General features: G+C 33.9%; 2 protein-coding genes across 3 annotated transcripts; one reads left to right on the top strand and one right to left on the bottom strand.

Annotated features, from left to right (window-relative positions):
• The first annotated feature begins 194 nt into the window (after positions 1–194).
• On the top strand, positions 195–1,643 carry LOC135138643 (uncharacterized). Its single transcript, XM_064068621.1, has one exon. The coding sequence runs from the start codon at positions 195–197 to the stop codon at positions 1,641–1,643; it is 1,449 nt and encodes a 482-aa protein (XP_063924691.1).
• A 4,567-nt stretch (positions 1,644–6,210) lies between these two features.
• On the bottom strand, positions 6,211–7,365 carry LOC135138867 (sn-1-specific diacylglycerol lipase ABHD11-like). Of its 2 annotated transcripts, none has more exons than XM_064068894.1 (4): positions 6,932–7,365; positions 6,662–6,891; positions 6,481–6,618; positions 6,211–6,431 (listed from the first exon to the last, which is right to left on the bottom strand). In XM_064068894.1, the coding sequence occupies exons 1-4, from the start codon at positions 7,334–7,336 to the stop codon at positions 6,284–6,286; spliced, it is 921 nt and encodes a 306-aa protein (XP_063924964.1). In that variant the 5' UTR covers positions 7,337–7,365; the 3' UTR covers positions 6,211–6,283. The 2 variants fall into 2 exon arrangements, with proteins under 2 accessions (XP_063924964.1, XP_063924965.1); XM_064068895.1 differs by having other exon boundaries at positions 6,481–6,612.
• Between the last annotated feature and the right edge of the window lie 9,286 nt (positions 7,366–16,651).

Raw genomic sequence — 16,651 nt, 5'->3', positions numbered from 1 at the left:
AATTTCATTCATGTTTTCTATACATGTGACACATGTAATATAGGTGCCAGTTTAGGGTTATGTTGTAAATGAAAAAATACAGAGATTGATTTTAATAAAACATCGAATTTCCCTATGATGGCATACCAAAGCTTTTCCTTTGATGGCATAGTATGCCATCATAGGGAATGTCACTTGCATTGTACTCAAGTACAATGTCCAGTAAGGCTAAGAGGCAATTATGGGAGGAAAAAAACATGGCAGAGGCTTTGCGAAAAGTTCGGGAAAAAAAGATGGGATGGCAATTAGCGTCCAAAATCTTCAATGTCCCTGCTACCACACTGCGCAGAAGATCTAAAAACAATTGTAACAGTACCAAAGGAGATTTGGGCGGTAAAAGACCAGTATTTAGTTGGGAGATGGAAGATCAATTTGCTCAACATATAAAGGATATACAAGCTAAATTCTTCAGTTTAACATTAAAAGATTTAAAGAAATTAATTTTCGAATTTGTATCTAAAAATAATATAAAAAACCCTTTTAACAAAGAAAAAGAAACAGCTGGTGATGAATGGATTCAGGGATTTTTAAAACGAAATCCACAGATATCTCTCAGAAGGCCTGAAAACACCTCAGCTGCTCGGGCACAAGCCTTCAATAAAAATAATATCGCTTTATATTTTAAATCTCTGAACGAGGTTATGGAAAAATATAACTTTCCACCAGAAAATATTTACAACATTGACGAATCTGGTCTCAGTGTAGTACAAAAACGACCACAAAAAATTCTAGCTACTAAAGGACGAAAGCAAGTTGGAGCGCTGTCTAGTGCTGAACGAGGACAGCATTTAATTGTGGTATGCTGTATGAATGCCATGGGCACGTTTGTGCCACCAGCTTTTATATTTCCAAGAAAAAGAATGAAAAATGAGCTGATGGACAACGGTCCAATGGACAGCAAAGCCTATTGTCAACTAAACGGTTGGAGGTGTTCAGAGATTTTTGTACAGTGGTTGGAACATTTTGTACATTACACTAAAGCTTCGAATGAAAACAAGGTTTTATTCTTATTGGACGGTCAGAGCAGCCACAAAAGCCTAGAAGTGCTACAATACGCGAAAGATAATGGTGTGATACTATTCTGTTTTCCCGCATATTGTACCCACCGGTTGCAGCCCCTGGATGTAGGTTTTTTTTCACCTCTCCAAACTTATTACGGCCAAGAAATTCAGACTTGGCTTAAACAACATCCTGGTAGAATCGTCACACATTTCCAAGTAGCTGGTCTTTTCAATAAAGCGTATTTGAAGGCTGCTACACCCGCAAATACAGTACACGCGTTTGCCAAAACAGGAATATATCCCGTTGATGACAACATTTTCCCTGATTGGATGTTCCAACCGTCTTCCACAACCGATAGACCGTTAACCGAACATGACCAATGCCAAAATGGTCAAAAACAACCACAACAAGGAGGCGTAGACGTTGAACTGCCTAAATTAGGCTCTGGAACACCAGAAGCTACTGAAGTTGAACCTTCAACATCAAGATTTGCCAGTCCACGACAGAAAGGTTTCCGTCAACGAGGAAACGAAGATATTATAGTATTCATGAACCATCTCCATTGCCGCAAGCTTCACTTGGAACTTCAAAGAAAAGATTAAGAAAACCTAGTAAAAAATTACATATAAATTCCACGCCAGACATTAATGAATTAAAAAAGGAAGTAGAAGAAAAAACAACAAAGGAGAGGGAAAAGTTATCAAGAAAAGCAAAAAGGAAAATTTTGGTTAAAGAAGAAACGGATTTGTCAGTGATAATGAAAAGGTTGAAGACATTGATGGCGATGAAGCCGATGTTGCATGTTTATATTGCAATGATATATTCTCTAGGTCGAAAACAAGAGAAATGTGGATTTCATGTCAGAGTTGTGGTTCCTGGTGCCACAATGAGTGCGCGGGTGTTGAAAAAAGAATCAAGCAATTCATCTGCGAACTTTGTGAATAACTTTTTTTGTTAAGTTTTTTTTGCCTTAATGTTTCGTTATTTGATGATTTTTATTTAGTTTATTCGTTTGTTGATTTGTTTTGCTACAAATTGTAGTCCTTTATCTTAAATCTATTTTATTACTTTCACAATAACTTCTCAATTCTTAATAAAAATTAACATTACTTAAAAAAAAAACTCTAAAAATTCGGGTGTGCCATCATAAGGAGAGTACTACATATGATGGCACACTATAGTTTTTGGTTCTAATTTTTTTTCAAAATAAATATTGAATATATTGAAAATTTGATGACTTAATATCAATTTCAATATAATTGCTCGTTTAAATTACCCACAAAAAAATCCCTAATATCATAGATGAGGTTAGGCTAAGGTGTCAAAGTTAAGTATGCCATCATAGGCTGGTTCCCCTATAGCTTGTGTGTTCCTGCTTTTATTAATTCAGCCGGTATATCACCAGGCCCGGGAGATTTTTATTTTTGTTTCCTGGTCTTCATTCATAAATTCTGTCCGATGTTCCGTTCGAAGATCTTTAAAATACTTTTGCCATTTTTCTAGTGTTACCGGTGATATTATATCTTTTTTTGTATTTGTTCGTAGTCCTTAGGAGCCCCTTCTGCCCCACCTGTTGGTCCGCGGGAGGTATTTTATTACCCTCCTACCCACCGGAAAACCGGGTCGGGCGTTCTCCAATCCGCTACCCGGGGACGCGCTCTCTAGGGGTTACTCCGAGAAATTGGGACGTCCATTTACTAAAAATTGGGTTTGCGCTTCGCACGGCGATTCATGAAGCCACCGGACTATCTCCTACGTATATAAATTTCGGTCGGTACGTACCAATTTCAGGAGATTTTTATGACAAGAGCGGTGAGCCATCGAAAGTTGATTTAACGAACCCCGACCGGAGTCAATATTTTGAAAAGTTGGAGGGCTTGTCTGAAATTTACATGGCAGTGCGCCAATCGCTAACGGCCGCGTATAAAAGAAATTCTCAGACGTACAATTTACGACGACGTCCTGCTGATTCCTATCAAGTGCCGGTGTGGAAACGCAATTATGTAATTTCAGATGCATCAAAGTACTTTTCTAGTAAACTGGCTCCAAAATATGTTCCATGCGTCGTCACCAAGCTTATCTCTCGTCTCGTATGTAGATTAGCGGAGGCTGAGAGTCATCAAAACCTAGGAAAACGGCACGTTAAAGATCTTAAGCTGTTTCGAGGTGATGATCATGAAGACAGTAGTACCGACGAATGATTTTTTAGTCTATGTGCCTGAGAGAGAGAGAGAACATTGACGTATGAGTGATCTCGTGTATGTGGTAGAATGTGGTGAGTGGATGAGTACGACTTTCTTTTCCCGATTCTTGACAGAGTTGTTTTTTTTTTCCCAATTCGACGTATGCATAAATTCTGATTTTGACAATTTCTTCTCGATTCTGACCCAATTTCTTCTTGATCCTGACGTTTACTTCCCGATTTTGACACTTTATTCTCGGTTTTAACACTTTTTTTCGCGAAAGTGGCCCTCATAATTCTTTTGTTGTTTTCTCCTTAGAAAATTCTGGAGTATGACTGGAATCTTTTTTTTTATTTACAATGCTTTTTACTTTTTTTTAGTTGGGATACGTCTGGTATAAAAAATTAAAATATATTTAATTTATTTTTTTGTTAGCATGGGGGGGGTTGTATTCCTTATTAAAGAAAGAAAGCTCCTATCACGCGTGGTTTTGGTGAGGAGCTCGGGAAGAGGACGGGGCAAGATCGAGGTCTTTTCCACGAGGAATTTCGGGAAGGAGTGGCCCACAACCTGGCACCCGGCGTCTACGGTAGCGACGGCACCTAAGAACCGAATCCCTCCCAGGAAGAGTTAGGAGCCCCCGCTTCATGCATTAATAATAATTTGTTACTTTTCTTTAAACCCTCTAAGAAGGCGATTTTATGTCTGAAAAAAACAATTATTAATCCAGTAACAATTTTATAGAAACGATACGTTTTCACGGTTTCCTCGCTCCTACTGGGTTTCTAATTGATCAGTTATGGTTACACAAACCGGTAATTTTAGCGTAGAATACTATTTTAACTATCAATCATTAAATATTTATTTTCCCGGTAATTTTATACAATCAAAAAACGTTTTAATACACTAGGACTCCTGTTATTCGTTACACTTACACGCTAACAATGGCAGTTGACTTAAATATCATAAAAATACTGTTTTTAGTAGGCAGAAATTTTGCAGTTACGCCGCCTTCATTTACAAATAAAAAAGCCACCACTGCACAACAAATATATGTATTTTTAATTTTTTCCTTCTTTTCTTTTGGTGTCCTTGCCAGCTTTATTTATCGGAAAGAAAATTATCTACTTATGAGTTCAGTTCAGTTAATTCTGTGGCTGCTCACAGACAGCGTTCGTTACTTTCATAATGTTTATACTTTAGTATGTTTGATGATCCGCAAACGGGGCTGCTGGTTCGAGTTAATTAAAAATTTAGAAAAAACTGGCCACTCCAAATATGACGAAAATCTTGCTTTGGAAAAGTCGTACTATTTATTTTTTTTAATGTTGCATGTTGTTTATGCTCTCATTTTTGCAATTATGTTATATGTTTGTTACCTGTATTACACATTCTCTGAGTTCATCCAAATGTATTTAATAGAATTTTTACAGATGTATATACAATTCTATTATCTAGTATTTGCATGTATTATTTTTAAAATGATATTAGTGCGATACAAACACCAAAGAACGGACATGATCGAGAAAACGAACATTGAAAAATTAAATCTTGCAAAATCTAGGAAGAATTTTTTTCTTTTGAAGAAATCTACAGACAGCGTTATTGAGATTTTCGGTTCAACGATTTTGCTAAATGTGATGTATAATTCTGCAAAAAGTCTTATTTATTTGCAGCGAATCGTCACAAACAGCAACTACACAGCTACACTGGGATCCACCATTGCTATAGTTATTAATTTGTCACAAATTGCGATTCTGATGTTATTTTGGGTAAATACATGATGTACATTCAAATATACTTAGTGAATATTTAAATATGTTTTAGTTCTTGATATTTTGTGTAATGTTTATCAGCGATGAAATTTTGCAAGAAAATCACCGAATTTTGAAGATATTATATAAACTGAAAGTAGTTGAAACAAATAACAATACCGAGATTCAAAACTTTATCAACGTTATTGTTCACAATCCTCTAAAAATGAGGGCTGCCAGATTTTTGGAAGTGAATAGATCAACAATTTTTCTTATTGTGAATTTCATTGTGACGATACTAATATTTGTTCTTCAGTTTAAAGTCTAAATAAATGAAAGTTTATCAAAGCGATTTAGGTATCCTATCCACACGATGAGGTTGTATGAGTTGAGCTTTGTGTAGGCAATTTTAAGCGTTTTGGTTTTACAATAACAAACTCTCTTAAACACTCTTTTCTAAAAATTTTCTACAGGGTTTCTATAAATGATTACAGGAGCGAAGTAGGTCATAGAAGCGTTCCGCCTCTCACATTTAGACTTTACTAAATACCTAAGGACTTTCGACAAATACTACACGCCCCTGTATAACTGGTTGCCTGAAGCATTCATATTTTGTTAAAAAGCGGGATTTTTGAAATCCATGCCCAACTACGCCATTCGAATTATTTATAAAAACCCTGTATAATAAGCTAATAAGCAAGCATGGAAGTTGATATTGGTTTAGACCCTTAATCGATAACGGTGTGTTTGTAACAAGTTATGTAAAAACAACAATATCAAATATGCATGAGGGCGTCATTAGAGAAGCTTTTACAATAAATAAATAACAAGAAATACTTTCATATTAATTCACTTATCCAATGCGTATTATAACGTTTCGCACTAAATAAAAATATTAAGCAATTTTAGTGGTGCTTGAACGAAACTTTCTAAGTTTGTTTACAGACTATTTTCCAAACAGAAATAAGCTTTGAAAATTATTGCTTTGTTCAAATGATGTAATTTTACCACATTTTAAATTTGTAATTAGATTGTTTGTAGTTGTCGAATACGAAAATCCAGATTCTCCTTCTCATTATTATCAGACTAGTGTATACCAACTGGAAATTTACTGGACAAAACCAACTTCCAAATCTACCCAAACGTTAACTTTGAAATTTGCAATATATTTTAAATTTATGACGAAGGTAATAAAACACTAACCAAAATTTATTAATTTTTTAAATTGACTCACATTTTTTCTTAAGAATATTTTTATTAGAATAAAACAATAGCAAAATAAATGAATTACTAAAGATTTGCAAATTAGAGCTTGTCATTTTTGTTCAAAAATTTCACGGTATGGTCCAAAAATTCCTTTGGTTTTTCACTGTGTAACCAATGACCAGTCCCTTCAATGGATACAAATTCTGCTTTAGGAAAAAGCTTTAAAATTCTCTCATGATCGCTGTTCCTGAAAACAGAAATGTAAATATGTGGGTTTAGCCATATTGGAAACTTGCTGAATTAAATCAGAATTTGCCCCGCTCATAAAAAGAACAGGTCCTTGAAAATTTAAACTGTTGGTTGGTGGAAAACCGCATATGTCGTCAAAATTGGCCTTCAGCGCTGAGATGTTAATCCTCCAATGGTAACTAGAACTATATTCTAAGTATGTTATAAATCTTATCAATAAATGGGTACCTTCCGTCCAAAGTTTGTACAAGATTTGTTAAAAGAAAATTTCGCAGTCCTTTGTCCATCACATATCTGGATAGCTGTTGGTCCGTTTGGTTCCTCGCCACTGACATGGTGACATTTTTGGGTAGTTCCAAGCTTTGCAGCACGTTGAACAACCTAGCTATTGACTTCATATCCGCATACCTGACTACTGGTGAAATATCAACAACGATCAGTTTATCTACAAGATTAGGCTAAAAAGGACTTATAGTAACGAAGCAATTTAAGATTTACATATTTTAGAGCAAAATACATAGCGGCACGTCCTCCCATTGAATGTCCCAACACTGCAACTTTCGTAAGCTTTAATTGTTTCACAAGTTCTTCCAAATCTAAAGCTAGATGTACATATGTGTGTTCTTGCGCGTGAGGACTATCGCCATGGTTTCGTGCGTCTACTGCTATAATTTTGCGTCGAGTTTTTTCGTGGTAGACTTTACAAAGACTGTTCCAGTTAGACTTTGAACCAAAAATGCCGTGGTTAACCACCAGTGCAGCTGGATCTTGTTCACTTGGTGGAGCTGTGCTCTCGTAGGAAGCGTAGGCTAGTCTCACTGGTGTGAAATTTGTAGATAGTTTTCTAAAGGAAATTTGGAAAAATAATTTTTTTGCTGAATTGAAATTTAGAAGGGAAAACATGTTTGGCTGTGACGTTTACATTTTGCGAAAGTGTGACACTTGTCATACGTGACAAGTCGAACATTCACGTTTGTCGAAAAATGTTTGAAGCAAACTGATTTCTGCAGCTTAATTTAAATGAAGATAGTATTGAGAAACGTAATATGTGAGAAGTGGAGAAAGAAAAAACGTAAATGTTTAAGTTTAACTGAATGACGGTAAAATTATAGGAGAAATAAAAAATACCATCAAACATATGACGAATGGATATTTTAATATTCTGTTTGTTTTATAACACCCTTTTTACGTTTTTGACTTTAGCTGCTTCAAGCTAAGACCATTCCTTCAGTGTAATTTAACACATGTGAAAATGTCTTCACAGTTCAGAAAAAGCTTCAGCTTGCCTCACTGATTGTAGAATTTTTGTATCGATTTATGGAAAAAGTAGGGCTATTTTTTGGCTATTGTGAAAAAGTGAAATTATGGAATTAGGTTTTCCCAGGTATGTACGCATTCAGTCAGAGTGGAAGATCAATCTTGTTTCAATTAAAAACAAAAAAAAATATTTTAGTATTTAGATAGCCAAAGGTTTGAGTAATTGTTGGTGCTATACGCAAAATGGAGAAAATATTTTGAACATTTTTAGTAGGAATTAATTTCGCCATCTAGATTAGGATTTTTTTACACTACAGGGTTATGATAAAATAATGCATCATTTTTGAAATGTATTTATTGTTTTGTTTATTTAATATTTATCATTAAAATCAAGTTTATTTTGTTTGTTATCAGTTTTCTCAATTTTTTGTTATGCAACCCCTACATCAAACTATATTTTCCTATGCAGAAAACTAAGCTTTATTAAATAATGCAATCAAAATTATACCTTCCTATTTAAAAAAATCATTGATAACATCATAACTTTTACAAATGTGACGTAAAATGTTTTTGACATGTGTCAAAAGATGTAGAGTATAAAAAACTTAATATGTTTTTGCAATTTTTTTCAAAAACAAATGCTGCGTTTTTTATGAACTTTGTGCATTACTTTATCATAACCCTGTATATCCAACGTTTTTGTTGTCTTCATGTTCATTGCTACACAGGCACAAATGTAATGTACTGTCTACTAGATAAACAGTGTCTTCAGATCTTCAAAAGCGTGTCGCTTCTTGAAACTCTTTAGATCTGTTTCCCGGGGTGGATCAGTTCCTTTTTTTCTCTTCTCTATATTCTCTCGCATATTTTCCTCTATCATTTTCTCTTTTATTTTCTTTTCCCACTTTCCAAACCCTGCCCTGTGTGGTCACTTTTTACTTCCTCTAACCACTTCCTCCTACTTCCTGGCTTCCATTCTAACTTTGCGCTATTTGGGGTGTTCGATTCTTTTCTTTATTTTTCTTACTACATCTTCCTACATTTCTTCCGATAGTTCCTGGTTTGTTGTTCTCTCTTAATTCATTCTCTCCAATTTGAATTGTGTCTAGTATTATTCTTAGTATCTTCATTTCAACTATCTTTAGTTTTTCTTCTTGTTTCTTGTCTTTCATTTTGTTTTTTCCCCAAGTATCTTGCTCTTCAGTAATTTTTGTAGCTTGTTTTGCTCCATTAACAGACATTATTTTTTCTTTAACTTAGTGTTTCCTTTCCCGATTACTTGCTAGCATTACACCTAGTTATTTATATTTGCTTACTTCTTCAAAACTGTGTTCCCCAATTTTAATCATGTTTTTGTTTTCTCCTTCCCAGTTCTGATTATTTTGGTTTTATCTATACTGAGTTCTGGTCCTAATGTCTTTACTTCGTCTATCATATATTAATATTTCTTTATTCTTTGCTATTATTAATAAATCATCCACCTACGCTACTAACTGTCCTCTTCTTGACCTTAATATTCTTTTATTTATCTTTCTCCATCATTGATCTTAAATTCTTCCGCTATTGTTCCTGTTACCACTTCTACTTCTACTAGCTTGACATCTACACATTTTATTATCATTTTTTTTTGAAGAATTTTTTACTTTCTTTTCTTATTTTTTGGTATTCTCCTCTTTCCTTTTCTGATTTCGTTCTTAACCACTTAATTCTCGCTTCCACATTCAGCGTTAACCTATCCTGGCATTCTTGAGTAAATCATCCTTTTTTATTTTGTTTACTTTTCACTGATGTATTTGTCTCTGATCCTTCAATTAACGCAGTTATTTAAGGTGTTCCAGTCCATTTGTATATCAATTGTATGCAATCACCATTCTTTTATCTTGTTTTCTAAGGCTGTCTCTTATTTTTGTATGTATCTTATATTTAGCTTTTCGACATTTCATTTTTCTTGTGCCTCGTTATTTTTATTGTCCCTTTTTATTTTTTGCTTCATTTTTGCTATAACCATTTAAAGAAATATGTGCAAACTTACCTATATGAACTGACATCTTTAATTGCTAGCTGTTTTTTTTTTCGTAATTAGCACATCATCGATGTATTTGTGGTAAGGTTTTTGGTCTGCAGATGCCCATGTGATTTTACTACTGATGCTTATATTCGTACAGGGTTTCTATAAACGATTATAGGGTCGAAGTAGGTCATGAAAACGTGTCGCTTCTCACTTTTGGACTTTACTACATGCCCAAGGACTCATACGCATCTGCATAACTGATTGTCCAAATACTTCATATTTTATTAAAAAACAAAACTAATTCATTAAACAAATTTATTGCGGTTCAACGTCACAGTAAATGTTGAAAATGTTCACTATTTTGTTCAAGGCACACGTTTACTATCTTTTTAATTTAAAAACTGTTTTGTAACATTCGTCAATATAGAATATTTTGGACCCATTGTTCAATTTTGTCTTGCAACAGAAAATCCTGAGTGCTGAGGAAATCTTGTCAAAGATGTTTGCAGCTTCTGTTCAAGTCGTCTCAAATCATCAACCACTTTCTCAGACACTGAAGGTCTTCCAGGAGATTTCCCTTTGGCAACACTGACAGTTGGAGCAAATTTGTTGATAATATCTCTAATTATCAAATTACGATATTTGATCAGATATTTTTGCTTAAAAACGGTTACAAAATACACATACTCTTCGTTTATGAATGTCCCATTGCGATAACAAGACAACAATAAAGTTCAACAGAATAAACCATTTTCTCTTGCTAGTACATAAACAAAAATTTTTGAACACAAGCAACAAGAGTTTTGAAAACGACTATTTTATTTTGAGCTTGGATCAACGGGAATTACTGTAATTCATACTCGAAAAAGGTTAAAACAATTAAAAGAATGACTTTTAATGGCAGGTGACAATTGTCATAATGAGGCATAATTTCAGCGAAGCGGGATTTTTGAAATCCATTGCCAACTATGCTGCTAAATTGTATAATATTGATCTTGCTTGACCTTAATCTGAATATAATATCGTATAGTTGGTTTTATTTCTTTCGCCCTGTCCTTTCCATACTGTTTCCAGTACTGCAGCTGCATCTAGATATCTTGTATCTTTCCTGTTAACAAACAGTGTCTAACGTTCCATGTGCTGATTTTTAGTTCATCTTTTTTCTTCGCTTCCATTTTTTTCTTTTAATTTTCCTATTCCTATTCTTAACCTTTTTCGCAGCCGTGGTCGCCTTCAGTGTATTTTTCCTTCTTCTACTTGTTTGGTTTTCTACCATTTTGGTATGCATTTTTGCATATATTTAGGTTTTCTCTTCTTTCTTGTTCGTAACCCCATGGTGATCTTGCACTATATTTTCTCCCCTTTGTCTTCTCTTCGTTCTGTCCTATTTTCCTCGTTTGTCCTAAGCTGTAGTCTATTCTATTTATAGGCAGGTTTTTGTAATCGTTTTACTTCACGCCCTTTTAATTTTCTTTTTTTGTTATAGTATGCCTTAATGAAAATTTTTGTATCATCTAATTTTTTGGTAGCTTGTAGTATTTCTGTTTTCTTAATCGTGTCCTTTAATTCAACAAGGATTGGCCTGATATTTTTATTTCCTATTCTTCTTATTTCAGCAACTTCCTCTTGCATGTTTATTCGTATCTAATGTATCCCGTAATGCTTTTTATTTGCATATATCGTTTTCATTCGTCTCCTCCTGGATTCCATTTGTTATTAATTTCTTTGTCTTGTCTTTCGGTGCGCTTTATTTTTTCGTCCTGTTGGTTTGTTTTCTCCTTTTTTTTTCTTAGTTTTATTAATTTAAACACTTATAACGAATGGGAGAATCGGCGTTAAGGAAGCACGCCTTGACAATAGAGGAATGCCGGTTTTTAGGTTGAGCGCGTAGATGAGATAAAAACGTGGGTTTAAGTGATTATGATCGGGCGATAGCATAGTAGTACGGGGGCAGAATATGGCGCACACGCATATTGAACCAGGCCAGTGATAACTTAAGGTCCGCTTTCTTGTTTTCTCCACCCTGACACTGTCTACTCGTTCTTTGTCCACTAATCAAGAGCTGTTTAGGCAGTGGTCAGAACAGATAATGTCACATTAAAAAAAAAATGATGCTCGAATCGTTCTCTGTTCCCGTCGTCCAGGTCGCAGCGCAGTTCCACATCATCTGTTCGATTATTCAACTATGGCATATGTTGACACCCATTCAATTTGATCTTGCGATATCACTTAAGAATTCCACTCCAAGCCAACTATATTTATATCTGTAGGGTATGCGAAGAAAAATGTTGCTTCCCCGGTGGGAATCGAACCGCACGTTTACCGCTTGCCGGGCGGGTGCCCTTACCATTAGACTCCAGAAGAGTTTATCTTTTTTTTCTTATCACTAGTTATTATTGTGTCGCCACAGTACTACCCCGAGCGACACAGTGAGCGTGGTCGTGCTAGGGTGCGAAGGAGTGGTGCGTGTGTGCGCGTGCGTGTTGCCTGTTGGAGTCACCAATGTAGGTAAGCGAAGAAAAATGTTGCTTCTCCGGTGGGAATCGAATCCCACGTTTGCCGCTTGCCGGGCGGGTGCCCTTACCACTAGACTATACGGAGAAGCTTATCTTTCTTCGCTTACCACTGCTTATTATTGTGTCGCCACATATCCTTGGGGAATATATTTATTAATTCACATCTTAGTTATAATCATGGGTTTATTGTCGCCGATTGTTTAGAAAACAAACATATTGACACAGCTTTAGCTTACTTTATTGTAGAAATTTTCAAAAGTAGAAAATTTTCTTATGTGGGGTACTTATAATTCTGAGTTGTTTATAGCTGCACTACAACCAATAAAAGTGTTGCGATTGTGTACAAAATTGTGAAAATTGTTGATCTCTTTAAATAAAAAAATCCAGCAGCCATGAAATTCGGACGATATCTTAGTATCATGGTAATAGCATCACGAGTAATATAACGGTGATTGTTTTCAAGAGATAAAATTTGTGACCTGTACAACAGGAGTAAAATATATTCGTATTCTTTTAAAATTGAATCAAGACGAATTATTATAGTTAGTAAGCCACTCTGAAAAATTATACATACAAACAACACTTCCCTGCGTATCTACGCGCAGGAAAATTGAATTTTCCTGACTAGTACTACAAAGACTTTACAAGAGGCAAAATAAAAAAGATACTTTAAAAAAGAACAATTTATTCAAAACTATTAGTTAAAAAATATTACAAAGGATTACCTATCATGTCGACACGCTCTGAATTGGAAAAATTCACTATTGTCAAAGACGTTAACCGAACATACGACGGCAACCAACAGCTACATGTGTAAGGTGGAGCAAATAAATCGTGGATGTGTGAGTTCGTTCAAGGATCGTGACATTGGTGTATAACAATCATCAGTAATAACAAATTTTAGTCTATTTTCTTTCGATATGAGTGGGTGGTAGAGCATCTTTGTACTTTCCAATCAGCAATGGCGCTTCCATAATTTCAACAAAATCATCTGTAGTGATGAAGCTGCCGCTATCTTCACAGATTTCTATCAAATATTTCAACTTAACGTCTTCTTGACCTTTCAATGAATAGGTAAAATTCATTAAGATTTTTGCATGCAAGTGTACGTGTTTTTTTAAGTCGGACAAATTTTCTGACAGGTCTGGTTTTTGTTGACCCTTTGTGCTGTCGAGAATACTATTTCTGCTAATATTTTCAATAAATTTTTCTCGATTAGCTAGGATAATTAGATTTTTAGCTTGACATATGTTTATTGCTTGATAAACTTGGGGACTTCCTTTAACGACTAATGGACACTTTCCCATTAACCACATTAGTTTCGTTGTTGGGTCTTTATCATAGAGACTTTCCTTTGTTACTACTCCCTTTTCGATAAGTTGGTAGTTTTTATTAACTTTAATCGTTTCTTCCATATCACCTATATCGTCGACAGCATTTAACCAAACAGTCAAGTCAAAATTCGAAACATTACTCAATGTATCATCAATACTTTAATGTAATGATTAAAACGAAATTCGTAACTACCAACTCCGAGTATCACAGTTAGAGTTATTATAAATAGTGTCAATATTATACTTGGATCTGTTTATTTTGCCCCGAATACGTCGCTTGAAGTTTCCTCTTCTAGCATTACAATTAAATCAAATGCAAATCACGTTCCATCGGGTGTGCCACAGGGCTCCAATCTCGACCCAATCTTGTTTATTTTATATATTAATGATGTAGTAAATGTTAAAAAGAGTTCTAAACTCTTACTTTTTGCTGACGATTTAAATTACTTCTAAAAATTTCTAAAATAGAAGATTGTCGACTCGTTCAAGAGGATAACAATGGATAGACTGTTTGGTGTATTTTGAATAATTTTAGTTTGAGTATTAATTAATTATACAAATATATTATATTAATAAAATGCTCTCCAAACTAACCTTGGTATGTACCTAACTTACCGAGGAAACATTTTCAAGTATTTCGCTTCGTTCGTCGACATTTGTTCTTCTCGGTGTCTGTAAAAATGTAATTACAAATTTATTATAAAATGTATGTTTCACCAATAACTTACCGTCGACATGGTTAATTATAATAAAAAATAGTCGTTATGTAGTTGCAACTTTTGCAGTTAAAATAATATAAAAGCTTTATTTATTATTTATTTCAGTATTAACTTGGTTGTTCGTAGAATTACTTTGACAGAGACTCAAGAAAGTGATCAATATCTCTCATAATCTGTATAAAAAATTTTTCAAATCAAATTTGAAATGTTGACGCTTTGAATTTATTCTGATGGTTTTTAAAATCAGAGAGATATGTAATATGTATATTTATATACAAATTAATTTTCTTTGAATTGAATCATAATTAAAAGAAATGTGGTAGAAGAATTGAGTATTTGCAACAAAGTAAATCTTGAAATTAGGAAGAAACGTGCCGCTTGAAACTTGGGTTGATTATTATTCGCAAAATAAATAAAGTTCCTAAGACTTTTACTTTTATCTAATCTATCGTCTTTCAACATAATTGCTAATTTGCAACTTATCCTTACAATTTGACAAGATTCTGCAGAAATTTCGTCGCATGTCAAGATGGAAGCTACCGTACCTATCTAAAACAAAATACTTATAAATAATAGTACTATAAAAATATAAATAGTACTACCCATAACAGCGCGATTGTAAAAATCTGGTATAAAAAAATTTGTAACTCTTCCTTATTGGCAACCACATTGACAAAATAATCATCTTGCTTAAGTAAAATTTCAACATAAACAAGAATTCTAAAAATCCCACTTAAAATATTGAAAAGTATTGACCATCCGAAGAGATCGTTAACCGCACAACAACATTCTTTCAGAATATACATTTTTTGTTTCGTTTCAGCTAAACTTTTCTTCAATGATGTTTCAAACAATTGAGTTCTATTTTCAAAATTGTGAGTAAGGGCCTTATACTCTTTTAAAAGAATTTCAAGAAAAGCATAATGACAAAACGCGATGAACAACTGGGCATAAAGTTCAAAAGTATTGGGCATGCTAATAATAAAAAGCAGATAGCCCCAGGTAGAAATAAGCATGTGGTTAAGAGCAATTGTTGACAACATATACGAAATTTGTAAAATGAGGAATATCCAAAAGGAATTATTTTTTATAGAACCATTTTTTATCTTGTTGTAATTTTTAATTAATCTCAACCATCCATTGTTACAATTTTTTATTGTGAACAAGAAGATACACAATGTCGACGCCATCATTGTTGCACCGTTTAATAACACCAGCATAAATCTTATAGCAGTAAGTACCGAAATAAGCGGAGCAAAATTTATGTAGTTACAAAGAAGGCTTCCACCAATATATAGCAAAATGACTGAATATTGATAACTTCTTTTCAAAAAATTATTTCCTTCGTTAGTCTTGGATGAAAATGGTGTCAACACTAACAGTTTACCCCAAATGGAAATTATTTTGATAATTTTAACGTCAGCTGATGTTGACATGTCCTAGCGAATTATTTTTTATTAATCTCAAAACTTTTCTTTCAGAGTGGTTTATTAGTAATTGTAATATCTATTGTGAAAATTGTCAAACTGAAATGTCATGTATTTTTAAAATTTCATTCTTCCTTAAACTGAAATGAACAAAAATGAATGTTTGTGATACAGCGTATTTTAGCAATCTGAAATGTGTATATGATTTTAGAAAGAGAATTACAATTACGTGTATTTTTATTATCTGTACTGTATTGATTACCAATTGTTAGTAACAACCCTCTTTAATTTTTAATTTTATTAAGGTGTCATGGTAACAACGATACAAAAAGGATTTGTCATGTCGGTGATTACACCATACTGTAAATAAAAAAAGCAGTCGAAGGTTATATCGACAGAACTTCCCTTGTCCCAGTGGCTAAATAACACACTTTCAGCCCCTGCGCCACGAGAGGACCAAATTCCAAGGGGGCGCGGTCTGCACAAGTGCGGACAATATGAAATATATTTAAATAAGTTAACCAACGAGAAATTATGTACTGTTATTTTCGGAGCTTCTGAAGAAAATTCGAAAGCGAGCGTTTTTTTAAACAACCTATATATGTATTTGATTCCTTGATCAAGTGTGGCATAATTCAACATCATGTAAATTCCTTGTTTGAACCGTTGATAAAGTGTGGCATCATTTAACATCATGTAAATTCTTTGTCTGAATCGTTGATAAAGGGTGACAAATACTAACCTCATGTAATTTTATAAGCTTTGCAATTTTTTTCTATCTCGGAACTTTAGTCTCAGTAATTTTCTTTGCTGAATAATTTAAATTGAATGTAAATTTGCATGCTCTGCAGTTCCTAACTGCACTTGTTGTTTCATTTTCAATAAATAAAATAGTTTCTAAAATTTACATAAATTTGAAAATAACTAGAATCTTAATAGTAGAGTTGTAAAACC

Source organism: Zophobas morio, unplaced genomic scaffold (genome assembly GCF_036711695.1).
Source record: "Zophobas morio isolate AGI-343-1 ecotype UQ-CSIRO unplaced genomic scaffold, CSIRO_AGI_Zmor_V1 ptg000030l, whole genome shotgun sequence".
In the NCBI taxonomy this organism is placed as follows: domain Eukaryota; kingdom Metazoa; phylum Arthropoda; class Insecta; order Coleoptera; family Tenebrionidae; genus Zophobas; species Zophobas morio.
The sequence above is the reverse complement of the archived record's forward strand: the minus strand, read 5'-3'. Positions and strand labels throughout refer to the sequence as shown.

Coding starts and splice junctions, on each gene's coding strand:
- LOC135138643 (XM_064068621.1), top strand. CDS start 195: ATGTCCAGTAAGGCTAAGAGGCAATTATGGGAGGAAAAAAACATGGCA.
- LOC135138867 (XM_064068894.1), bottom strand. CDS start 7,336: ATGTTTTCCCTTCTAAATTTCAATTCAGCAAAAAAATTATTTTTCCAA. Junction 6,619..6,661: donor GTACAAACTTTGGACGGAAG/GTACCCATTTAT, acceptor CTTAGAATATAG/TTCTAGTTACCATTGGAGGA. Junction 6,432..6,480: donor GCAAATTCTGATTTAATTCA/GCAAGTTTCCAA, acceptor TTCTGTTTTCAG/GAACAGCGATCATGAGAGAA.